We start from the raw sequence: 26202 nt of genomic DNA on the forward strand, positions 1-26202 counted from the left end.
CTCTTTTTATGTTTTTTTTTTTGTCTGATTCATCAACTCTGGTCCCACATTGTGTTTTCCCCATGCAATTTCCCATAGGGATTTTGAACACGACCACAGATCAAATGCTAAGTCTGTTCCCTGAAAAAATGCTCTTGCCCGCTGGAACAGATTTTCATCTGCTTCCCTGCCCTCTTTGAAGTGGGCAGGTAAACAGATAAAAACATTGCTCCCATTCATAGGGAGGGTAATGTTTTGCTGCTCCCTGCGGGCGCGAGCCATGCCGGCTCCTGCTGGTGGGGAGATTGCTGGGGTTGCGGGAGCCTCAGGGCTCTCCCCAAGACGCCCTACAAAGAGTAAGTGCATTCCCTGGGTGGGCCCCAGGGCCACCCACACTTTACATGCAGGCCCTGGGGGATGGTGTCCTGGAGGTCAGTATTGGACCAAGGAGGGGAACTGTGTGCCCCTGGACCCACCCCAACTGGGGTCCCTGCTGCTAAATTTGGCACCGGAGGGGTGCTGTGCGGCCCCCCTCTCCAATTATTCATTGAATTGGCCCTGAGAGTGGGGCTGAGTGCCCCCCTCACCCTTGTTAAAATGGCTGGGCCCCAGGAGATGGGATTTCCGGTGCCAGAAATCGACTTGGGGAGGGGGCTGTATGCTCATTCACAATATGGTCCGGCCCTGGGAGATGGGGTCCCTGTGGCCAAAATCGTCCTGAGGAAGGTGTGTGTGTGTCACCTTCCCCCATTAATTAAGCAGTGTGCCCTGGGGGATGAGGTCCCCGGGGCCAAATATGGCCTGGGGAGCGGGGCTACATACGCCCCCTACCTCCTCTCCCCCCGCAAAAAAAAAAACAATATGGGGGGCTGCAGGGACACTGGCCCAAAAAATCGGCCTGGGAATGGGGTCTGTGTGCCCTCTCCCAGATTGGTTGCCTTATGGGGGTTGGGCACAGGGCCTAGCCATCTTGTTAAAACCTTTTTAGTTGTTTATTTATGAGACTTCATATGTGATATTTTCTGCAGGTCATACAAACAAAATTACTGTTTGTGATTGTTTAGTGTTCGTTTGAACTTTACCCCGCCCTGCTCTAAATTCAGTTTTGTCATTATTTATCTTTGAAACTTACATATTTGGTAATTGCTGCTATTATAGAATGGTTAATATTAACAGCCCACATTCCACATGCCATGACATTCCTTCTACCCCATAGCATTTTGCCCCTCGACAGCGTACTTCATACTAAGTCATTATCATTGCTGTGGTAATGTGCTACAATTGCATTTTTCTTACTCTGTTGTTGTTTTTTTAGTTCTGTCATATTGTTCAGTATACTATGAGAAACTCATATTGCTAACCAAATGAGAGCTTATACTGTGGCATTCATCAGAAAAAATTATGGACATTCAATACATTACATTTTAATGCTAATAGATGAGCTGTGTGTCTATATGTCTTAGTATTTATTGCTTTGCCACATTTAGATTATTTAATTGTTTTCTTTATTTACTTGTTTGCTATTGTAAAAGGTAAAATAATTGAAGGATGTCTACCTGCCTTTCGTTCCTCCTCAGTTGCTGTTAGAAAGGTTTATTGGCGAGTGTAAATTCCCTCCAAAACCTGATGCAATCTGTCGCTATACACAATGCCAGGGGCGTAAGAAAAAAGAAATTTACTTCACTGATCCTGATTTTGAGGTAATGTAAAAGGAGACTCTGATGCTAGTCCAATTATTTAAACTATTGCAAAGAACCTGCAATTGAATAATTTCTGGAGCAGTAGTATGTGGGGAGGCATGTGAATGTTTGTGATATTGTGGGGTATTAAGGGAGGCTGTGGTTGAGGCTGATAATAGTGCCTTTTCTGTTCACCTGTATTGGGGTCACCCCAAGACCAGCTAATGGATAGGTAGCTCAGATTTTGGAAACAGTCTGTCCTCTCTAATTGGCTAGAGGATCACTTGTTTACTTTTTACCATTGAGAGTTTATTTTTGATCCCAGTTTCGGTCCCTGATCAAAATTGGTCACTCTGGACAAATCACATGCAGCCTTATGCCTCATACTGTAAATGTGTCATTAAATTGTAGAACATGAACAATTTAAATTTGTGTAATGTTACACAAAAGTACAATGGGTTGTTCTGAATTCCCTGAAGCACCTATCCCCACTTCCTTTACGCACTACCACCTGTTGGATAATGAGGAGTCCAAGATGAATCCTAGGTTGCGTGCGTGGTCGGTGGGAGTCGGAGCGGCTCAGAGAGTGGCAGGCCACCAGGAGTCATCCCATGCGGAGGGGGTGGAGCCGAAGATGAGGACTTCCGTCTTGTCGGAATTGAGTTTGAGGCAGCTGCTCTTCATCCTTTCGGCGATGGCCTTCATTCCTTCGTGGAGGTTGGGCTTGGCAAAGTCCTTAGTGAGGGAGAGGATCAGCTGGGTGTCTTCGGCGTATGAGATGATGTTGAGGTTGTGGGATCGGACGATGTTAGCGAGCGGGCCATGTAGACGTTGAAGAGGGTCGGGCTGAGGGACAAACCGTGTGATATGCCGCAGAGATAGTAGGTGACCCAGTCCAGGGCTCTGTCGCGGATTCCTGCATTGCTGAGACGTGAGCGTAGGGTGTGGTGGCAGACGGTGTCGAACACGGCCGAGAGGTCCAGGAGGATGAGGGCCGTGGTTTCAACGTTGTCCAGTATGGTTCTGATGTTGTCGGTGGTGGCGATGAGTATCCACTACTGGAACACCTCTAGCTAATGCCGAAGTGGCAGACTTAGCCCTGGTGGAATGAGCTCTAATACCCTCAGGAGGAACCTTCTTTGCCATTGAATAACAGATCTTTATGCAAAGAATGACCCACCTGGATATGGTTCTTTTACGGCCAACTTTGCCGTTTATCTTGCCCACATATCCAACGAAGAGGTTGTCATCCACACAAAATACTTTTGTTCTTTCAACATAAAAACTCAGAGCTCTTCTTGGGTCTAAGCGATGAAGTCTTTCTTCCTCTTTTGAAGGGTGAGGAGGAGGATAGAAGAATGAAAGAGTAATAGACTGCCCCATATGGAAGGGAGTGACAAACCTAGGAAGGAAAGCCACCCTGGTTCTCAACACCACCTTGTCAGCATAAAATTACTTAAAGGGAGGTTTGACCATAAGAGCCTGAAGCTCACTCACACGCCTAGCAGACGTGACAGCAACAAGGAAAACTGTCTTTAAGACCAACAGCTTTAATGAACTACAATGCATAGGTTCAAAAGGGGAACTCATTAAAAAAGTTCAAAACAAATTTAAATCCCACTGAGGCATGAGAAATGGAGTGGGAGGAAACTTATTAGCGAGGCCTCTCAAGAACTGAACAACTATAGGCGATTTAAACAAGGAAGGTTGATCAGGAGAGCACACAAAGGCCGAGAGCACTGATAAATAGCCCTTGACAGTCTCAACTGCACAACCCTTCTGTCCGAAAGTAAAGGCAAACATCAGACAAATGGACTTTCAAGGGATTAATTTGTCTCTCTCCACACCAACCAACACATTTTGCCAATCTCCTGGGATAAACAGTATTGGTGAAGTGTCGCCTGGCCGATAAGAAAACATCCACCACTTCTGGCAGGAGAGAAAAGGAACTCAGATTGCCCCGTTCCATCTCCATGCATGTAGGTGCAGGCTCTGGAGGTGGGGGTGTAGAACCTACCCCTGCGACTGCGAGAGGAGGTCTGCCATGTGATGGAGCGGAGGGTACAGTGAGAGTTGGAGAAGGTCTGTGTATCGCACCCTTCTCAGCCAATCCGGAGCTATTAAAATGACTTGAGCCCGATCTTGACGAATCTTCCTCAGAACCCGAGGAATCAAGGGTATGGGGGGGAAACGCGTAAAGTAACTGGTCGCACCAAGACATCTGAAACGCGCCTCCCAAAGGTCCTAGCACCGGATACTGGAGGCTGCAGAACGACAGGCAGTGCGCATTCTCCCGAGTGGCAAACAGGTCTATCTGTGAAAAACCCTACATCCAGAAGATGTGAAGGGCCAGGTCTAGATGGAGACGCCACTCGTGATCGGCCGAGAAATGCCGACTGAGACTGTCCGCACAAACGTTGAGAACCCCGGGCAGATGGTTTGCTACCAAGCAAATCCGATGGTCCTGAGCCCAGGACCAGTGCTGTAGAGCCTCTCTGCAGCGAAGGTACGACCCTACTCCTCCCTGCTTGTTGATGTGCCACATAGTGTGGTCCGTCAAGACCTGAACTGACTGGCCGCGAAGGGACGGGAGGAAGGCCTCGAGAGCCAGACGTATCGCCAGCAACTCTAACAGATTGATGTGCAACATCTACTCCACTGGAGACCAAAGACCTTTGATCTCCAGGTCCCCCAGATGAGCTCCCCACCCTAGAGTGGAAGCATCCGTTATGACCCTGGCCACTGATGTTGGTAGAGAAAACTGCCTTCCTTGGGAAAGTTTGCCATCCACAGTCCACCATCGTAGATCCGCTGCAGCGTCTCTGGAGATCGTTATCGACTCCTCGAAATCCCCTTTGTGTTGAAACCACTGCTTGCGGAGGCACCACTGGAGAGCCCTCATGTGCCAACGTGCATGAGTGACCAGCAGAATGCAAGAAGCAAACAGACCGAGCAGACGTAGGCCCATGAGGACTGGAACAACCGCTCTATTTTGAAACATAGTAATCAACGCCTGAATGTCCTGAATCCGTTGAGGCGGAGTATAGGCCCGATTCAATGTTGTATCCAGTACTGCCCCTATGAACAGGAGGCGCTGAGAGGGCTCCAGGTGAGACTTGGGCACGTTTACCGTAAAGCCCAGGTTGAACAACAACTGCGTTGTCATTTAGAGGTGATTCAGCACAAGCTCTGGGGACTTGGCTTTTGTTAATCAATCGTCCAGGTAAGGGTATACAGATATTCCCTTCCTTCTGAGATTTGCTGCAACCACCGCTATCACCTTTGTGAAGACTTGAGGTGTGGAAGTAAGACCGAAAGGAAGGCCCACAAACTGGTAGTGTTGTGACCCCACTGAAACCGGAGATACTTCCTGTGTGACTTGAGAATGGGGATATGAAAATAAGCATCCTGCAAGTCGATAGATACCATCCAATCCTCTTTGTTCAGCGCCAGAAGCAGTCAGCATTTTGAATTTCTCCTGCTTGAGGAACTAATTCAAAATCCTCAGATCCATGATAGGCCTCAACCGACCATCCTTCTTGGGAATCTGGAAATATCTCGAATAGCAACCCTGACCCCTTTCCTGCTCTGGAACCAATTCCACTGCGCCTTTTGATATCAGGACTTGAACCTTCTGCTGCAACAATAGGAGATGATCTTCTGAACAAAACGAGGGACGGGGAGGGATGGGAGGGGAAACTCCAGAAAAGGAAGGGCATACCCTTTCCCCACAATATTTAGTACCCAGGAGTCTGATGTGACTAACTCCCACTCATGGAGAAAATGAAATAACCTTCCCCCTACGGGAGAAGCATGACTTAAAATGGATGGAAGACTAGGGATGCTTTCCTTGTGCTCCCCCAGAGGAAGAGGATGAGGCAGGGTGCTGCTGGGTGGCTCCTCGTGTCCTAACACTCCCCCGCCCTCTAAAGGATCTATATGGAAGGTTAGCGGTCTGTTGAGTTGTGGATTGAGGTCTTCCACTATAAGCGGTTCCACGGCAAAACCCCCTAAACCTCTGAATGGATCTGAAGGCAGTAGATGTAGAAGCGTGCAGGCCCAAAGACTTCGCCGTGGCCCTGCTATCTTTGAAGTGCTCTAAGGCAGAGCCTGCCCAAACAACTTTTCACTGTCAAAAGAGAGGTCCAATAAAGTTATCTGGACATCTGTTGAAAACCCAGAAGGCCTTAGCCATGCATGTCTCCTGGTGGCCACTGAAGTACCCATTGCTCTGGCCACTGAGTCTGCAGTATCCAAACCAGGCTTGATGATCTGTTTAGCCGCAGCTTGGGTGTCCAACAGGAGCTCGTTGAACTGCCCCTGCATATCCTGTGGCAAGTTAGGCACTACAGCTCTAGCCGTGTCCATCAGGGCATGCACATATCTACCCAACACACAGGTAGCATTGACAGATTTTAGGGCCGTACTGCAAGATGAGAAAGTCTTTTTTGCCGCTTGCACCATCCTCTTGGACTCCCTTTCCGATGGAGTAACAGGAAAGGAACCAGGTGCAGAACGAGCCGAACAAAAAGCCTGGACCACCAAGCTCTCAGGAGTCGGATGCTGGGACAAAAAACCTGGATCCCCAGGAGCAACCCTGTACCTCCTTGCTACAGTTCTGGACACAGCTGGCGATGTAACAGGCTTTCTCCAAACCTCTAAAATAGGCTCCGTAAGAGCATCATTGAAAGGGAGTAGGGACTCCGCTGAAGTAGAGGAAGGATGTAAAACTTCAGTCAAAATGTTTGTTTTAACTTCAGCAGCTGGTAATGGAAGCTCCAAAAAATCTGCAGCCTTCTTAATGACAGAATGATAGGAAGCCGCCTCTTCCGTAAATTCCCCCGGGGCTGAAAGATACTACTCAGGGGAGGTGTCCAGCCCACTAGCTGAGTCCAGGCCCTGAAACTCTCCCGAGGGCTCAGCAATCTCTCCTTCCTCCAGTAGTTGTCTCTGGTACTCTTGCTCTTCCAAGAGCCTCAACTCTCTCCTCCTCGACCTCAACCTGGCCTCCAACCTCGGCGTCGACAGAGAGTTAGCCAACATCGACAACGCTGGCTTCAAAACAGATGGGCGGTAATGGAGAAGGAGGAGATGCACTCCATCCAGATTGGGACGCCGGAGTTGACTCCATCGGTGCCGTCGGCATATGAGGCGACGTCATCGGCGCTGTCGGTATATGAGGTGATGTGATCAATGCCGAACTGGCAGCCTCATCCTGATAGAAAGGCACAAACGAGCTGACTTGTATGGAGCCGGAGAGGCCAAGAAGAACGCCAAAGGACCTGTGGAACCAGCTGGTGCACCAGCAGGGGTGATAGCCTTATTAAAGACACTGAACAGGACATTCAGAAAATCCGCCGGATCCACTCCCGGACTCGGGAAGGCAGGAAACCTTTGTTCTTCATGCAGCACTTGGGTTGGATCCGGAACCTGTGCCACCGACTCCTGAACCCCAGCCAAAAAGTGAGTTGGAGGACTCGCCGGGGACTGGACCACCTCAAAGTGTGATGGCGCCTGAGAAGCCTGAGGACTTTGAGGCTGGGGAGTTACAGTTGGACTAACCTCCCACGCTGTACGATGCCGTCTAGATGGAGACAGAGATCAAGACCGATCTCTAGAAGAACGACATCGAGAGTCGTGCTGGCGCCGCTTCTTGTGTGATCTCAATGGCTTATGGGATGATGAGTCCCTTGTCCTGGACCTTCGGTGACTTATGTGTCTTTTCTTCACTTTAGCTAAAAAGAGCTTAGCTTCTCTTTCTCTCAGCGCCTTTGGATTCATCCTTTGGCAGGACACGCACTCTTCGATGTCGTGGTCGGAACTAAGACACCATAAACAGTCATCATGATGGTCCGTGACAGACATACTACCCCCACACTCACGACAAGGTTTAAACCCTGACTTCTTAGGAGGAGACATTGTAACAGGTACAATAAGTCACCTTCGAAACAGTAGCTTCTCGAGAGCTAGGAGAAAACCGTTAGCGTCAAAGGCTCGGAAAAAAGGGTGAAACTGACATCAGCATGCCGGCGAGTACTTCTTATTGCCACAATGACATCAGACGGAGTCGTGTGCGGAGCCGTGCAATTGTGAAGTCCTCGTCGACGTGAAGAGCTGGGAAGAAAGTTTCTGTTGAATGCTGACGCATTGCGGGAATTCATAAGGTGAGGAATCCACAGATAGTTGCATCCATCAGAAAGATTGAGCATACCTTCAGCCTCGGATTCGAAAACCATCCCCTGAGCCTATCCTTCATAGAGTGAAGCAACAGCTCCACAACAAGCAGTGACAGCTGCATATCCAACCACAAACGGGGAGAGTGTTGGTTAATGCTTTCATTAGCGCTCCTCCCAAACTACAAATTTCTTTTGAAGAGGCTCTTGAAGCACCTACATCTCCAGTCTAACAAAGTAGAATGGAGAAAGACTTGGTTGAGATTCACCCACCTCTATCTACATCGCCACCACCAATCACTCATCCACCACGACCTACTTCTTCTCCTCTACCATCTCAAGGTGACCCCCTTGATATCACCCCACAGGGCTCACCTTAGTCCTTTCATGACACCCTGGACACACAGGATAACAATGTGCCTTTTCTTTCAGACACAGGCCCTTGGTCTCAATTTGATGTGGACACATATATAACACTGTAGGAAGCTGGCTCTCTATATCCTACACTAAAAAGAAGTACATCCTACAGAGAGTCCAGTGGATCCCCAATTGGCTTGCAGAGGATAAAAGTAGATAGGACTAATGCTCTATTTTGTGGTATCAAGCAGAAAGCAAGCAGTTAGGCTTATCAGAGGGTAGTGCTAAGTAAGCATGTGTTGTACTCAGAGAGGCAATAAATGAGGCACATATTCAATTATTAAAACCGAGAACAAATCAGAAAAATAACAATTCTTTATACATGCTTCAAACCCAAGGACTTTGTAATCAGGTATGTAGACTTTGAAGCATAAATACCTTGCAGTTTCGGAAAGCAGCAATTCTCTGAGTTTTTTCACTGTTATCTTATGGGGGAAAACAATGTTCAGTAAACACAGGGTTAACAACGCTTTCCGAAGTCGAACTCGGGAGAAAAGGTAAGTACTGGGCACTAATCAGAACCACACCAGCATGTCACACCGTGCAGCACTGGGACGGCCGGGTGCAGGGGTGCAGTGAAGCGTTGGGTGCCCAATGGTTCCCTATGGAAGTTGGACCTCATGACAAACAGGCTGCAGGATCTGGCTGGGAAGCCAATAAAGGGACAACAAGCAGGTAGGTTGTTAACTTTGGGTGCTCGGATGTAGGTGCACCTCTGGTCCTTTTCCCCAGGGTCCTGGGGTTGACAGATGCAGGGGTGTCATTGGGCACTGGATTTTCTCGTCTGGGAGCACTCGTGGTCCGGGGTCCTGTGTGTTGAGGCTGCAGGCGTAGTTGGGGAGTCTTGCAGGTGTTAACCCAGAGTGGACTCGAGCTCTTAGGAGCTGGGGGACGTCTTTGGCATCACTGACCCACCTCAGATTTGGTATGGGGGTGACAGGTGCAGTGGTTGCTTGAGGTGTCGGGGTTTCTCTCACCACAAGGCTGTGAGAGAGGGGGTCTGCATTCAGAGGCTGCAAGCATCTGTGGTGAGTCCAAGATGGGTGCAGTGGTCACGTCATGTGTCGGGTCTTTGGAGTTCCAGCAGCTTCAGAATATTTGTTTTCATGTTTTGGTTGTAGAGCAGGTCTGCTGCTCACGTGAGACTAGAGTCTTTAGAGAAGGCAGGATGAGTCTGCTTTTTGGCAGAGTCCTTTGAAGTCAGCAGGCAGTCCGGCGTGGTAAGCCGCTTCTTCTTTTCCTAGTAGAGCAGTCGTAACCCCCACAGGCAACCCACTGGTGGCAAGCACAGTATTTTGCAGTTAGGCCCAGAAAAACCTGAAGAGGAGTCCTACGTCGCGGGGGCAGCAGAGAGGAGACTGTCCTTGCAAGGATGAAGTGCTGGCGGCCATGGTTATTTGGAGCTGAAGATCTCTTGGAGCAGGAGTCAACAAGCCTTGGTTGCTGCAAGAGTCACAGTGCACAGGGATCACAGTCTTCCAAGCTGGACAGAAGTCAGAGAGGACCAAGAGGGCTACTCAGAACCACCACCTGTGTTGGAGGATCCATGCAGTTTCAGGGAAGAGCGGATCTGCAGATCCCAGCAGCCAGTCGTCATTGCTTTAGGTACCTGTGTATGCAGGGGAGAGACTCCTTCTCTCCAAGGGAAATTCCTACTTGCTTCTTTGGTGCAGCTGAAGTTTTGCTGACCCCAGAGGATGCACAGCTGTGGAAATGTTGTAATTGCTGGAAGAAGCCGGAGAAACAATGTTTCATGGCGAGGTCGTCTTGGGTGTTGCAGGCTTGTTTGCGTCCTGAGAAGTCCAGTAGCGGTTCCAGTGGCCAGGAGGTCAATGCCGAGGAGTCCTGCATGCCGAATCTGGTGACCCACCCTCAATGGAGTCCCTAAATAGCACGAACAGGGGGCTTGGTCACTCTGCAGGGTGACCACATATCAGAGGGGATCATTGACGTCAGTTACCTGTCCTGACTAACCAGATGCACCCAGGGGCTTCTGCACATCTTGTTTCCAAGATGTCAGAATTAAGTGGCCACCTGAAGGAGCTCTGGGCACCACCCCTGGGGTGGTGATGGACAGGGGAGTGGTCACTCCTGTTTCCTTTGTACAGCTTTGCGCCAGCACAGGGATCCGGGGTCCCTGGACTGGTGCAAATCGGATTATGCAAGGAGGGCACCAAATGTGCCCTTCAAAGCAAACCAGTGACATAGGGAGGCTACCCCTCTCAAGCCTTGTAACACCTATCTCCAAGGGGGGGAGGTTGCACCTCTCTCCAACAGGAAATCATTTGTTCTGCCTTCCCCTGCTCGAGCTGGTGAAGCAGGAGGAGGGCAGAATCCTGTCTGAGAGGCTGCAGCAGCATGGGCTGCTTGTAGACCTTGGAACACTGGTAGGAACAATATTTGGGGGTCCTCTAATGAGCCACCAGAGTGCATGGAATCGTACTACCAATACTGGCATCAGTATTGGGGTATGATTCCGACATGTTTGATACCAAACATGCCTATGTGCGGAGTTACCATTATGTAGCTGGACCATAGCTAGTGTCCTTTGGCCAGTACATAGCTAAAATGGCTTCCAAGCACTTACAAAGTTCAGGGAATTGGAACTGGAGTTCGTAGCAGGGGTGCCTACACACACAGGGACCTGCACACTGCCCTCTGGGCTCGGAGGGCCTACCATAGGGGTGACTTACAGTGAGCTGGTGCAGTGAACAGTAGTGAAAGGGTGCATGCACCTTTTCACACAGGCTGCAAATGGCAGGCCTGCAGACACAATTTGCATGGTCTCCCTTGGGTGGATAGTACATGCTGCAGCCCATGGGGACCCCTGGTGCCCCGATGCCCTGGGTACCTAAGTGCCATAAATAGGGACTTACAAGGGTACACTAGTATGCCAATTGTAGGCTGTGAAGGGTACCTTAGCAACCAGATTTACAGGAGAGAGCATAATCACTGGGGTACTGGTTAGAAGGATCCCAGTGAAAACAGTCTATGCACACTGATAACAGGCAAAAAGTGGAGGTAAAATAGTGAAATTTCTACACAGAGGACCAGTTTGGAACTAAGCTAAACCTGGCTAGTTATCTCTCATTCCAGCTCACAGACTGAAATTAATGTGCACTGTCTCGGGCACCCTTCTGTGTGCATCCGCTCAACCACAGAAAATATGAGACTTTCAGAGAACTATTTAGTGTGATTTTCCAGTGCATCAGCAGCCTGATTCAGTTAGTCTGGTTCATACTCCATCTACCAGGAATGATGGACTTGTGAGTATTTTGGCAGGCTCTACATTTCAGTTTTAAACACATGAGCAACTCTTCTCCCAGATAGAGCCATCGAAATAGAAGTGTACTTTTAAGGTTTTCCTACTTCCTTCCTTAGATTTCATAAACAAACTGATAGATCAGTGCACACATATACTGGGACTATCGTGGCTCTTCGCTGTCTCAAAGTGATTGCTGGATTCCTGTAAATGGGATAGGTGCCTGCAATTTGTTCTCCTAAATAAGGCAGTGAAAAAGGTTTGAAAATAGGAAAGAAATACTGCATATCTGATAGAGACTTCTAGCTGCAGCTTCCATACCTTAGAATTCCCTGGCGTCAGCTTCGAATCCGGAGTTTTTTCTGAGCAGTACCCTGTGCACGCGCCGTCGGGTGGCGTCGTTCGGATCCGCGTGCGTCGACCAGCTCCGCGTGCGTCGTCAGCGCCGTTGGAGCCGTCTATGACGCCACGGTTGTCTATATTGACGCCAACTCGGTGCGCGTACATCAGTTCTTTTCCTTCTGCGCCGGTTAAGCGCAGTTTTGGAAAGAGCTACCCTGCTTCGACGGTTTGTCGGCATTTTTTTGGCTGTTTGGAGTCATGTCTTTGAGAAAGACAGGATTCAAGCTGTGTGGTGCATGTCATCGCACCATGTCGGTGACGGATCCGCACCGAGTTTGTCTTTGGTGCCTGGACAAGGACCACGATTCCACCTCGTGCTCCGAATGTCGGGCCATAGCTGAAGGCCTTGAGGGAGAGATCCCTTAAGCTTCTTGCGGCCCGACATTCGTCTTCGGTCGGCGTGACTCCGCGGAGGTCACGGTCTCACAGTAGGAGGAGATCGCGGCACCACTCCCGGAGCCCCAAATCCTCTTCCTCGCATTCGAGGTCATCTGAAGGTAAGAGGCACAAGAAGAAGAAGTAGTCCAAGCGGACTTAGGCGGTCATTCTGACCTTGGCGGACGGCAGAGGCCGTCCGCCAAGGTACCGCCGTCAGAACACCGCACCGCGGTCGAAAGACCGCGGCGGTGATTCTGACATTTGCCCTGGGCTGGCGGGCGGCCGCCCGCCAGCCCAGGGCAAATCAACCTTCCCACTAGGATGCCGGCTCAGAATTGAGCCGGCGGAGTGGGAAGGTGCGACGGGTGCAGTTGCACCCGTCGCGTATTTCAGTGTCTGCTGGGCAGACACTGAAATACTTTTTGGGGCCCTCTTACGGGGGCCCCTGCCGTGCCCATGCCATTGGCATGGGCACGGCAGGGGCCCCCAGGGGCCCCGCGGCACCCCCTACCGCCATCCTGTTCATGGCGGGAGAGCCACCATGAACAGGATGGCGGTAGGGGGTGTCTGAATCCATGGAGGATTCAGACGGGCAGCGGAAAGTCGGCGATAGCCCGCCGGCTTTCCACTTCTGGCCGCGGCTGTACCGCCGCGGTCAGAATGCCCGGCGGAGCACCGCCAGCCTGTTGGCGGTGCTACCGCCGACCTCCGCCCTGGCGGTAATTACCGCCAGGGTGAGAATGAGGCCCTTAGTCTTTGCCATGCCCGTCGGCTGACGAGGCGTCTAGGGAACGCCGATGTTCCGAGCACGGTTCTGCAGAGCCGTCGCCAGGGTCGACTCCGCGTCTTCCCCCCTTTCCGGGGACCGGATCGACCCCCGCTCAAATAAAAGAATTCTACAAGGCCATGCGTCGCGTTTTTGAGCGGGCTGTACCCTCGGGTGGGTCTTTGGGCACCGCGGGGTCAGCAGGGGCCCCTTCGGATTCGACGCCGCCGGTCTCTCACAGTCAGCTTCCTTCGGCGCCGGTCCGACGTCTACGATTCCGCCACCGGCGCCCACCGGTGGCAGCCCCATCCTTATTCCGGATGATCCTGAGCCGGAGCGACGTCGTACGATGTCGACTCCGACTTCGACGGAGCTGATTCGGCCCAGATCATTGTCTGAGCATTATTTAGAGCAGCCAGACGCAGGAGAGGAATGGGAGGGGTCTGAGGACCCTTTAGAATCAGGATTGCAGCAGGACTGGTATGAGGATCTAGGGGAGGCCACTGGACTGGACACGTCTCCAGATACTGGTATGCTCTCTCCTCCTAATGTGTCTATGGAGGAGGGGGCTACTTTCGCCATGGTGGTGCGTAGGGCAGCTGAGGTCTTGGACCTAGATTTACCTACGGTGCCAGTCAGGACGAATATCCTGACAGAAGTGCTTCAGCCGGGGGTGTCAACATCGGAGCCTTTGTTGCCCTTCAATGAGGCTCTTACAGACTTCCTTTTGGGTACGTGGTACAAACCCAGCACAGGGGCTCCTGTGAATAGGACGGTCGGCCGCCGCCATAGACCCGCTCCCAGCTACCCTAGTTTCCTGACACAACACCCCACTCCTGAGAGCTTGGTTGTCCAAGCCTCTACTTCCTGTGGTGCCTTCCCTTCTGCTCCCCCGGATAGGGAATCCAAGAGGCTGGATCAGCTTGGGAACCACTGATGTGGTTCAGATCTCTGAGAGGACTGCGGAAGATCTGCAGTGGTGGTTAGTGAACTGCGAGTGGGTCAAGGGCAGACCCCTCTCCCTTCCCCAACCAGATCTAACGGTAGTGACAGATGCGTCACTTCTGGGATGGGGCGGCCATCTGGGGGAGGTGGAGATCAGAGGTCACTGGTCTCCGGCGGAATCCGGGCTCCACATCAACTTGTTGGAGCTTCGGGCGATCCGGCTAGCATTAAAAGCATTTCTTCCTTTTGTGAAAGGGAAGGTGGTGCAGGTGTTCACGGACAACACTACCGCAATGTGGTACTGCAACAAGCAGGGCGGTGTGGGGTCGTGGACCCTTTGTCAAGAGGCTTTACGTCTCTGGACATGACTGGAACAGCAGGGCATGACCCTGGTGGTTCAACACCTGGCAGGTTCTCTGAACGCCAGAGCAGACAAACTCAGCCGAAAATGCTTAGAGGATCACGAATGGTGTCTATATCCGGAGGTGGCGCAAGGACTCTTTCAGCAGTGGGGAGAGCCTTGGTTAGATCTGTTCGCCTCTGCAGAGAACGCGCAATGTCAGCAGTTTTGTGCGTTGGAGTTTCCAAGGGGGCTATCGCTAGGCGACGCTTTTAGTCGCGAGTGGAGTTCAGGCCTCCTGTACGCCTTTTCCGCCTATACCACTTCTGCCCAGAGTTCTCAAGAAAATCAAGAACGACCGGGCCCAAGTAATCCTAGTGGCTCCGGATTGGGCACGGAAAGTTTGGTATCCAGAGCTTCTCAAAATGAGTATCAGTCCTCCAATCAGGCCACCTCTTCGGGAGGATCTTCTGTCGCAGCAGCAGGGGAAGGTTCTCCACCGAACCTGTCAACTCTGCGCCTTCATGCGTGGAGATTGAGCGGCGACAGTTGATGGTTTATGACCTCCCTCCCGAGGTCTGTGATGTCATTCTGGCAGCCAGGCGTCCCTCTACTAAGTCGATCTACGCCTGCCGTTGGAAACGCTTTGTTTCATATTGTTCAGAGAGGTCTATTGATCCTTTTTCTTCTTCTCTGTCTAACATCCTTTTGTTTATCTTGTCTCTCGCTCAGCAGGGTTCCTCCTTGGGGACTCTCAAGGGCTATCTTGCAGCCTTATCGGCTTTTCTTCAGTTGCCCGATCAACCATCTCTGTTTAAATCACCTATAGTACAGAGGTTTTTGAAAGGGCTTGTGCATCTTTTCCCACCTGTGCCTTTCGTTATGCCCCAGTGGGATCTTAATTTGGTTCTTACCTTCCTTATGTGTGCTCCTTTCGAGCCCTTGCATAACTGTCCTCTTCGGCTGCTCACTATTAAAACAGCTTTTTTGGTGGCAATTACATCTGCCAGGAGAGTGAGTGAGCTGCAGGCTTTATCTTCAAAGCCACCTTATCTCATGATATATCCTGACAAAGTAGTGTTAAGGACTCGTGCCTCTTTCCTCCCCAAGGTGGTGACCCCTTTCCATCTGGGTCAAAATATCACCCTGCCCACCTTCTTTGCACCACCGCATCCCTCTAAGGAAGAGGAGCGTCTCCATCGACTGGATCCAAAAAGAGCGTTATCGTTCTACCTTGACCGCACTAAAGAGTTCTGGGTGGACGACCAACTCTTTGTGGGGTATGTTGGTGCGAAGAAGGGTCGGGCAGTTCAGAAGCGATCCATTTCGCGCTGGGTCGTTCTCTGTATAAAAATATGCTACGCTTTGGCGAGGAAGCAGCCTCCCGAGGGCTTGAGAGCTCATTCTACTAGGGGGGAAAGCTGCTACCACTCTGTTAGCACGTGGCGCACCGGTGGTGGACATCTGTCAGGCTGCAACGTGGGCTTCTTTGCACACGTTTGCGAAACACTACTGCCTGGATAGCCTGGTGAGAAGAGAAGGGCATTGTAAGGAAATGCCTCCTTGGCATGGTTACCCCCTGACTTTTTGCCTTTGCTGATGCCAAGTTATGATTTGAAAGTGTGCTGAGACCTGCCAACCAGGCCCCAGCACCAGTGTTCTTTCCCTAACCTGTACCTTTGTTTCCACAATTGGCACACCCTGGCATTCAGGTAAGTCCCTTGTAACTGGTACCCCTGGTATCAAGGGCCCTGATGCCAGGGAAGGTCTCTAAGGGCTGCAGCATGCCTTATGCCACCCTGGAGACCCCTCACTCAGCACAGACACACTGCTTGCCAGCTTGTGTGTGCTGGTGGGGAGAAAATGACTAAGTCGACATGGCACTCCCCTCAGGGTGCCATGCCATCCTCACACTGCCTATGGCATAGATAAGTCACCCCTCTAGCAGGCCTTACAGCCCTAAGGCAGGGTGCACTATACCATAGGTGAGGGCATAGGTGAATGAGCACTATGCCCCTACATTGTCTAAGCAAAACCTTAGACATTGTAAGTGCAGGGTAGCCATAAGAGTATATGGTCTGGGAGTCTGTCATACAAGAAATCCACAGCACCATAATGGCTACACTGAAAACTGGGAAGTTTGGTATCAAACTTCTCAGCACAATAAATGCACACTGATGCCAGTGTACATTTTATTGTGAAATATACCCAGAGGGCATCTTAGAGATGCCCCCTGAAAACATACCCGACTTCCAGTGTGGCCTGACTAGTTTTAGCAGCCTGCCACACACCAGACATGTTGCTGGCCACATGGGGAGAGTGCCTTTGTCACTCTGTGGCTAGTAACAAAGCCTGTACTGGGTGGAGGTGCTTCTCACCTCTCCCTGCAGGAACTGTAACACCTGGCAGTGAGCCTCAAAGGCTCACCCCCTTTGTTACAGCGCCCCAGGGCACTCCAGCTAGTGGAGATGCCCGCCCCCTCTGGCCACGGCCCCACTTTTGGCGGCAAGGCCGGAAGAGATAATGAGAAAAACAAGGAGGAGTCACTGGCCAGTCAGGACAACCCCTAAGGTGTCCTGAGCTGAGGTGACTCTGACTTTTAGAAAACCTCCATCTTGCAGATGGAGGATTCCCCCAATAGGATTAGGGATGTGCCCCCCTCCCCTCTGGGAGGAGACACAAAGAGGGTGTAGCCACCCTCAGGGCTAGTAGCCATTGGCTACTAACCCCCCAGACCTAAACACACCCCTAAATTGAGTATTAAGACGATGAAGGACAGCTGACCTGAAACCCTGCAGAGAAGACAGAGACACCAACTGCTTTGGCCCCAGCTCTACCCGCCTGTCTGCCCACTTCAAGAAAAACTGCAACAGCGATGCGTTCCACAGGGTCCAGCAACCTCTGAAGCCTCAGAGGACTACCCTGCATCTAAAAGGACCAAGAACTCCTGAGGACAGCGGCTCTGCTCCAAAGAAGAATCTTTGCAACAAAGAAGCAACTTTTAAAGACCACACGTTTCCCGCCGGAAGCGTGAGACTTTGCACTCTGCACCCGACGCCCCCGGCTTGACCTGCGGAGAACCAACACTACAGCGAGGACTCTCCGGCGACTGCAACACTGTGAGTAGCCAGAGTTGACCCCCCTGGCCCCCCCCAGCGACGCCTGCAGAGGGAATCCAGAGACACCCCCTGACGGCGACTGCCTGCTTCTAAGAACCCGACGCCTGGTAAAGACACTGCACCCGCAGCCCCCAGGACCTGAAGGAACCGACCTCCAGTGCAGAAGCGACCCCCAGGTGGCCCTTTCCCTTGCCCATGTGGTGGCTACCCCGAGGAGTCCCCCCCCTCCCACCCACCTTGCCTGCCTGCCTCACTGAAGAGACCCCTGGGTCTCCCATTGAACTCCATTGCAAACCCGACTCCTGTTTGCACTTTGCACCCGGCCGCCCCTGTGCCGCTGAGGGTGTACTTTTTGTGCTGACTTGTGTCCCCCCCAGTGCCCTACAAAACCCCCCTGGTCTGCCCTCCGAAGACGCGGGAACTTACCCTGCTGGCAGACTGGAACCGGGGCACCCCCTTCTCCATTGAAGCCCATGCGTTTTGGGCACCACTTTGACCTCTGCACCTGACCGGCCCTGAGCTGCTGGTGTGGTAACTTTGGGGTTGCCCTGAACCCCCAACGGTGGGCTACCTTGGACCCAACTTTGAACCCTGTAGGTGGTTTACTTACCTGCAAAACTAACAAAAACTTACCTCCCCCAGGAACTGTTGAAAATTGCACTGTCTAGTTTTAAAATAGCTTATTGCCATTTTTGTGAAAACTGTACATGCTATTTTGCTAATTCAAAGTTCCTAAAGTACCTAAGTGAAATACCTTTCATTTGAAGTATTACTTGTAAATCTTGAACCTGTGGTTCTTAAAATAAACTAAGAAAATATATGTTTCTATACAAAAACCTATTGGCCTGAAATTGTCTTTGAGTGTGTGTTCCTCATTTATTGCCTGTGTGTGTACAACAAATGCTTAACACTACCCTCTTATAAGCCTACTGCTCGACCACACTACCACAAAAATAGAGCATTAGAATTATCTCTTTTTGCCACTATCTTACCTCTAAGGGGAACCCTTGGACTCTGTACATGCTATTTCTTACTTTTAAATAGTACATACAGAGCCAACTTCCTACAGACATTTTGCCCGTTCTGTCTTGCAGGACTTCCTAATATAAAAAAAATCTCCTTCAGACCCACTGCCATGGGTTATAGCTTGGGTATCTATTCTAAGGTAAGGAAGCTGCAGCTAGAAGTCTCTATCAGATGAACAAGTTACTTACCTTCGGTAACGAGGTATCTGTTAGAGACTCTATCTAGCTGCAGATTCCTTACCCCCGCCCCAGCCTCCCCGCTCTGGGTAAATTTTTTCTCATGTGGATATGTATATATATGTGTATATGTATTTATGTGTACATATGTATATTTTTGATTTTGGCAACTTTTGCCTTTCTTATAGGCATGAAAGTGTTTTTACTCCAAACAGTCAAAGAGGTAAAATGCATATTGGTTGGTTCTTCCATGACTCTGTGCTTCTGGCGTGGGAAGTTGTGGAAAAGAACTGACGTACGTGCGCCGAGTCGGCGTCTATATAGACAACCGTGATGTCATAGATGGCTCCAACGACGCTGACGACGCACGCTGAGCTGGTCGACGCACGCGGATCTGGACGACGACGCCCTGCGGGGCGCGCGCAGGGTACTGCTAAGAAAAAACTCCGGATTCGAAGCTGATGCCAGGGAATTCTAAGGTAAGGAATCTGCAGCTAGATAGAGTCTCTACCAGATACCTCGTTACCAAAGGTAAGTAACTTGTTCTGTTGGTTTACAGTTGTCAAGATATATATTTCTTTGTAGATGGGGTGTTCGAAAACCCTGATCTAAATGAAGTGATTGAAACTGGTGTTATACGTTTGCACCTTTTGTGCTTTTCTCATTTTTTTTCATTCTCTACATCAGAAACAGTTTTTTTTGTTGCAGTTTTATAGAGTGCAAATTCGACCCGCAGGTATTGAAGTGTTTTTAATGAGCCCCAGTTACATTACACAAGGACACATTTGTTTTTCTAGGCACAGGGAGAGTAAGTGATTTGCCCAGAATCATAGGATGTTGAGCATCACCGAGACTGGAATCTGGTTCCTCAGTTCCAGAGTTGGCAGCCCTGGCTGTTACGCCACATCCTCTCCCCATTACTGATACATCTAACTGTGTACTAAAATGTCATTCTATAAATTTCAGACATTTATGCTTCAGAGTCTTCTACAAAAATATGCTCGATTGACTTTGGTTGTGTTAAGAATTTTTTTTTGTCATAGAGCCTTTTTCAGTTTCTTATCCATCTGTTTTTTTCTTTTGTCAATCCCACACTGAATCATTTTAAATATTTAAATGACAAAATGAAGGCTAGAGTAGTGCCCAATATTGTGAACGGGGCAGGTGGTACAAGACGCGCTGGGGATCGCAACTATATTTGCTCATTACTGAGAAGCACAATATGCATCCGGATCGTGAATCGTCAGCCCCATGGTCACGGGCACCCAAATGCCCTTCTTGACCGCTGGAGACAGATTAGCCTTGAAATAAGCAATTGCACTTGAGGCCAACCTAAATTCCAGGAACACACCAGGACCAGATGGTTACCTGGTGGACTGCTACCTGACGCTCTGGCCAGACATCCTTCCACCCCTTCTGAATTTATTTAGTGAAGCAGGTGCTAAGGGTCCTTTCCCCCAGACATGGACCTGGCAACACTAGTCGCCATACCCAAGCCGGGCCCCCCACAGACCCATTGTGCATCATACAGGTCATTCTCCCTCATTAACACAGAGGTCAAACTGTATGCGAAACTCCTAGCCAGTCACCTACTACAGGTCATACCCCAGCTGGTCCACCCTGACCAACGTGGATTCATACCACACATCAGTTCTTGACACTGTATTTGGAGGATGCAGCTGGCACTGGCTCGCTTTAAGGCCCTACGGGTCCAAGTTTCGCTTCTATTGATAGATTTTAGGAAGGCATTTAACACCGTAAAATGGTCATTCCTAAATGAGACCCCAAAATGGTCATTCATAGATGAGACCCCGACCAAGATGGGGTTCAGGCCCAAATACTGAGCCTACGTCAAGGATCTGTATGCTACTCTGCAGGCTTAGGTGTGTAATAATAGAGTTCTGACTCCTTGGTTCCCCAAAAAGAGGAGCAGTAGACAGGGCTGCCACCTCTCACTCCTGTTCGCTTTAGCCATGGAGTCCCTGTGATGTGTATCTGATGTGATGCACTAGTGTGGGGCTTTGACTGGGGACTGGAGATGGAGGATCAAATAGCCCTCTATGCTGATGACGTGCTACTGTTTCTCTGCTGCTTTTCAGAAACAGGGCCTCGACTGACTCACATCTTGGAAGGCTTTGAGACGGCATCTGGACTAAGAATTAACTGGGACAAGTCCCTCTGCATGCCCAGTAGGGTTGACAGCCAAATCTGACTCCCCCCAAATCCCGAACCTTAGTTTTTTGTATCTTGGAATTCATATTTCCTCCCAGAAGTAACCCAGGTGGTATTCCCTGTGCGCTGAGATGGATAGTCTGGGACCAAAAATTCACACTTGAACCCACATGGGAGGGCTGATGGCTGGCCAAAGTATGAAACCGTGAAGGCTTCAAAGGGTGGGGCAGTATAGGGATATTGAAATTTGGGAATGTATGGGAGCGAGAACATATCAAGTTCTTTTAACGCCTGTGTGAAAACTTCCAAATGCCCGCTTCCCAATTTTCCTGGTATCTACTGCTGCTCATACGCTACCTGGGAAGAGGTGGGATTTCTTAGATGTATAAAACCATAGTATCAGATTCCCCTGACCTGCTGGGGCCCCTGAGGGTGAAGTGGGAGGAGTTGGTGGGAGCACTGGACAAAACTGACAGGCGTGATGCATGCATGGCACCCCATGCCCAGGCGATATCTTCACGGCTCTGGCTGGTGCAATTCAAGTACCTTACTCCCTTTGGCTAGGGAAGACTTTTATTCACACCTCCTCCGCATGCAACAGGTGCCAGGATCTGCGTGTGGACTTGTTCCATATGGTATGGTTGTGTCCAGTTTAAGACCCATACTTGAGCAACGTTGTGAGCACCTTTTCTTCTGTGGTGGGGAAACATGTTGAGACACAGCCTAAGATTGCTCTGCTGGGCTTATTGTAAGACGTTGGGGGGGGGAGCTCAGGGGAGACAGAACCCTTGCAGGAATAAGCACTATGGTGGCTAAGAGAGACCTTGCCAGGCAGTGGCACTCACAGGCAACCCCATCCATAACATCGAGCAGATGCTAAAATGGAAGAAACGATATATACGGCCAGGTGTTGCCCCCATAAATATGAGAACATTTGGAGGAAATGGCCTAGATGACTGAGTTTAAGGTTGTTCTGACCCAATTGCCTGCTAGCGAGTGACAATGGGAGGGGGATGGAAAATGGGTTGCACTGTGCACACGATGTATAGCACGGTAGATAAACTGTTTTCTCTGTTGTTAACTCCTCACATAAAACAAAATAAATTTCTATAAAATTTTTTAACTCGCTATTCGTAGCATGTGTTGCCACTAAATACATATGTTTAGCATACTCTTTCCATCTAGTGGTGCGCTCGGATGTTACAAGTTGTTATTGTTCTAAAAGGCTTTCAAGTCACGAGGTACAGTGATTCCCCTGTTTTCCACGTGGTCATCAACTCCTTTGTTAGATTGTTTTTCTGCACCATCTGGTTTGGACGTCTACCTTGGAGCTCCGGGATCAAAGCTTTGACGCGGTTTCACCAGCCTTTTGGTGACCTATGCATTGCCCTTCGACAAAGACTAGCAAGAAAACTGGCAACTTAATTATTTTTGCAGATTTTTCCACGCTCCCGAGCTCAGACCTGGCTCTACTTCGACTTCTACATTTCATTGCTGTCTTCCTTCACTCGACGCATGCTGAGTGATGGAAAAGACTTCTTTCTGCTTCTTTCCCAAGTGCCACACAAATTACTCAAGGCAAGATCACAATCCAGCCTGCAACCTCTGCCTGTCTCCGTAACACGATGAAAAGTCTTGTGATGCGTGTCTGCCCTTCCAATCGAAGAAGACACTTTGACAACGGAGTGTGTTGCTGGGCCCATAGAACGATGCAGGCATGTAGGAAAGTACCATCTTGCCTGGCATGTTACCCCCATTTTTCACTGTATATATGTTGTTTTAGTTGTATGTGTCACTGGGACCCTGGTAACCCAGGGCCCCAGTGCTCATAAGTGTGCCTGAATGTGTTACCTGTGTAGTGACTAACTGTCTCACTGAGGCTCTGCTAATCAGGACCTCAGTGGTTATGCTCTCTCATTTCTTTCCAAATTGTCACTGACAGGCTAGTGACCATTTTTACCAATTTACATTGGCTTACTGGAACACCCTTATAATTCCCTAGTATATGGTACTGAGGTACCCAGGGTATTGGGGTTCCAGGAGATCCCTATGGGCTGCAGCATTTCTTTTGCCACCCATAGGGAGCTCTGACAATTCTTACACAGGCCTGCCACTGCAGCCTGAGTGAAATAACGTCCACGTTATTTCACAGCCATTTTACACTGCACTTAAGTAACTTATAAGTCACCTATATGTCTAACCTTTACCTGGTAAAGGTTAGGTGCAGAGTTACTTAGTGTGAGGGCACCCTGGCACTAGCCAAGGTGCCCCCACATTGTTCAGAGCCAATTCACTGGACTTTGTGAGTGCGGGGACACCATTACACGCGTGCACTACATATAGGTCACTACCTATATGTAGCTTCACCATGGTAACTCCGAATATGGCCATGTAACATGTCTATGATCATGGAATTGCCCCCTCTATACCATCCTGGCATAGTTGGCACAATCCCATGATCCCAGTGGTCTGTAGCACAGACCCTGGTACTGCCAGACTGCCCTTCCTGGGGTTTCTCTGCAGCTGCTGCTGCTGCCAACCCCTCAGACAGGCAGCTGCCCTCCTGGGGTCCAGCCAGGCCTGGCCCAGGATGGCAGAACAAAGAACTTCCTCTGAGAGAGGGTGTGACACCCTCTCCCTTTGGAAAATGGTGTGAAGGCAGGGGAGGAGTAGCCTCCCCCAGCCTCTGGAAATGCTTTGTTGGGCACAGATGTGCCCAATTCTGCATAAGCCAGTCTACACCGGTTCAGGGACCCCTTAGCCCCTGCTCTGGTGCGAAACTGGACAAAGGAAAGGGGAGTGACCACTCCCCTGACCTGCACCTCCCCTGGGAGGTGTCCAGAGCTCCTCCAGTGTGCTCCAGACCTCTGCCATCTTGGAAACAGAGGTGCTGCTGGCACACTGGACTGCTCTGAGTGGCCAGTGCCACCAGGTGACGTCAGAGACTCCTTGTGATAGGCTCCTTCAGGTGTTAGTAGCCTTTCCTCTCTCCTAGGTAGCCAAACCCTCTTTTCTGGCTATTTAGGGTCTCTGTCTCTGGGGGAACTTTAGATAACGAATGCATGAGCTCAGCCGAGTTCCTCTGCATCTCCCTCTTCACCTTCTGATAAGGAATCGACCGCTGACCGCGCTGGAAGCCTGCAAACCTGCAACATAGTAGCAAAGACGACTACTGCAACTCTGTAACGCTGATCCTGCCGCCTTCTCGACTGTTTTCCTGCTTGTGCATGCTGTGGGGGTAGTCTGCCTCCTCTCTGCACCAGAAGCTCCGAAGAAATCTCCCGTGGGTCGACGGAATCTTCCCCCTGCAACCGCAGGCACCAAAAAGCTGCATTACCGGTCCCTTGGGTCTCCTCTCAGCACGACGAGCGAGGTCCCTCGAATCCAGCGACACCGTCCAAGTGACCCCCACAGTCCAGTGACTCTTCAGCCCAAGTTTGGTGGAGGTAAGTCCTTGCCTCACCTCGCTGGGCTGCATTGCTGGGAACCGCGACTTTGCAAGCTTCTCCGCCCCCTGTGCACTTCCGGCGGAAATCCTTCGTGCACAGCCAAGCCTGGGTCCACGGCACTCTAACCTGCATTGCACGACTTTCTAAGTTGGTCTCCGGCGACGTGGGACTCCTTTGTGCAACTTCGGCGAGCACCGTTTCACGCATCCTCGTAGTGCCTGTTTCTGGCACTTCTCCGGGTGCTACCTGCTTCAGTGAGGGCTCTTTGTCTTGCTCGACGTCCCCTCTCTCTGCAGGTCCAATTTGCGACCTCCTGGTCCCTCCTGGGCCCCAGCAGCGTCCAAAAACGCCAAACGCACGATTTGCGTGTAGCAAGGCTTGTTGGCGTCCATTCGGCGGGAAAACACTTCTGCACGACTCTCCAAGGCGTGGGGGATCCATCCTCCAAAGGGGAAGTCTCTAGCCCTTGTCGTTCCTGCAGTATTCACAGTTCTTCAGCCTAGTAAGAGCTTCTTTGCACCAACCGCTGGCATTTCTTGGGCATCTGCCCATCTCCGAGCTGCTTGTGACTTTTGGACTTGGTCCCCTTGTTCCACAGGTACCCTCAGTCAGGAATCCATCGTTGTTGCACTGCTGATTTGTGTTTTCCTTGCATTTTCCCTCTAACACGACTATTTTGTCCTTAGGGGAACTTTGGTGCACTTTGCACTCACTGGTCAGGGTCTTGGGGAGGGTTATTTTGCTAACTCTCACTATTTTCTAATAGTCCCAGCGACCCTCTACAAGGTCACATAGGTTTGGGGTCCATTCGTGGTTCGCATTCCACTTCTGGAGTATATGGTTTGTGTTGCCCCTATCCCTATGTTTCCCCATTGCATCCTATTGTAACTATACATTGTTTGCACTGTTTTCTAAGACTATACTGCATATTTTTGCTATTGTGTATATATATCTTGTGTATATTTCCTATCCTCTCACTGAGGGTACACTCTAAGATACTTTGGCATATTGTCATAAAAATAAAGTACCTTTATTTTTAGTATAACTGTGTATGGTGTTTTCTTATGATATTGTGCATATGACACTAAGTGGTACTGTAGTAGCTTCACACGTCTCCTAGTTCAGCCTAAGCTGCTCTGCTAAGCTACCATTATCTATCAGCCTAAGCTGCTAGACACCCTATACACTAATAAGGGATAACTGGGCCTGGTGCAAGGTGCAAGTACCCCTTGGTACTCACTACAAGCCAGTCCAGCCTCCTACATTGGTTGTGCAGCGGTGGGATCAGTGCTTTGAGACTACTTACCACTCTTGTCATTGTACTTTTCATAAGAGAAAAATATACAAAACAAGGTCAGTGTATATACACATAGCCAAAAAGTTTTGCATTTCCTCTTTTCACTCTTTTCTAAGTGCTGAAAAGTACTTCTAAACTTTCAAAAAGTTCTTAAAAGTTTAAAAAGTTTTTTCTGTCTTTCCAAAAAGTTCTGAAAACTTTTTTCTCTTTGTCTATCACTTTTAACTCTCTCTAAAAATGTCTGGCACAGGCCAAAAAGTGGAACTGTCCAAACTTGCATATGATCACCTTAGCTGGAAAGGAGCAAGGAGTCTCTGCATAGAGAGAGGTTTGAGTGTAGGGAAGAATCCTTCCTTAGAACTGTTAATTAATATGCTTAGAATACAGGATAAGGCCATAAGTGCCCAATCTGTAGAAAAAGTAGCTAATGGTTCTCAATCTGATCCAGGGACTCCCCCAGGAAAAGGTTCAGGAAAGAAACTTCTCAGCCTGCCCATTACTAGACAGTCTAGCATAGTTGGTACAGAGGTTGAATCACATCATACTGATGATGTGCTCTCACATTATGCTGGTAGCCAAGCTGTTAGGGTGCCCTCTGTAAGGGACAGGTCTCCTTCTGTTC

The 26202-nt window shown here is 50.0% G+C and overlaps 1 protein-coding gene across 4 annotated transcripts in view; it reads left to right on the top strand.

The window, feature by feature from the left end:
- The window catches only part of LOC138248711 (E3 ubiquitin-protein ligase TTC3-like), a 1399506-nt gene that overhangs the window by 371904 nt on the left and 1001400 nt on the right, over positions 1-26202 (top strand). For all 4 annotated transcript variants that reach the window (XM_069202543.1, XM_069202544.1, XM_069202547.1 and 1 more), the window contains exon 22: positions 1557-1679. In XM_069202543.1, coding sequence (XP_069058644.1) covers positions 1557-1679 — 123 coding nt within the window. The remainder of the gene's footprint in view (positions 1-1556; positions 1680-26202) is intronic.

The sequence above is a fragment of the Pleurodeles waltl genome, chromosome 8, assembly GCF_031143425.1.
Source record: "Pleurodeles waltl isolate 20211129_DDA chromosome 8, aPleWal1.hap1.20221129, whole genome shotgun sequence".
Lineage (NCBI taxonomy): Eukaryota > Metazoa > Chordata > Amphibia > Caudata > Salamandridae > Pleurodeles > Pleurodeles waltl.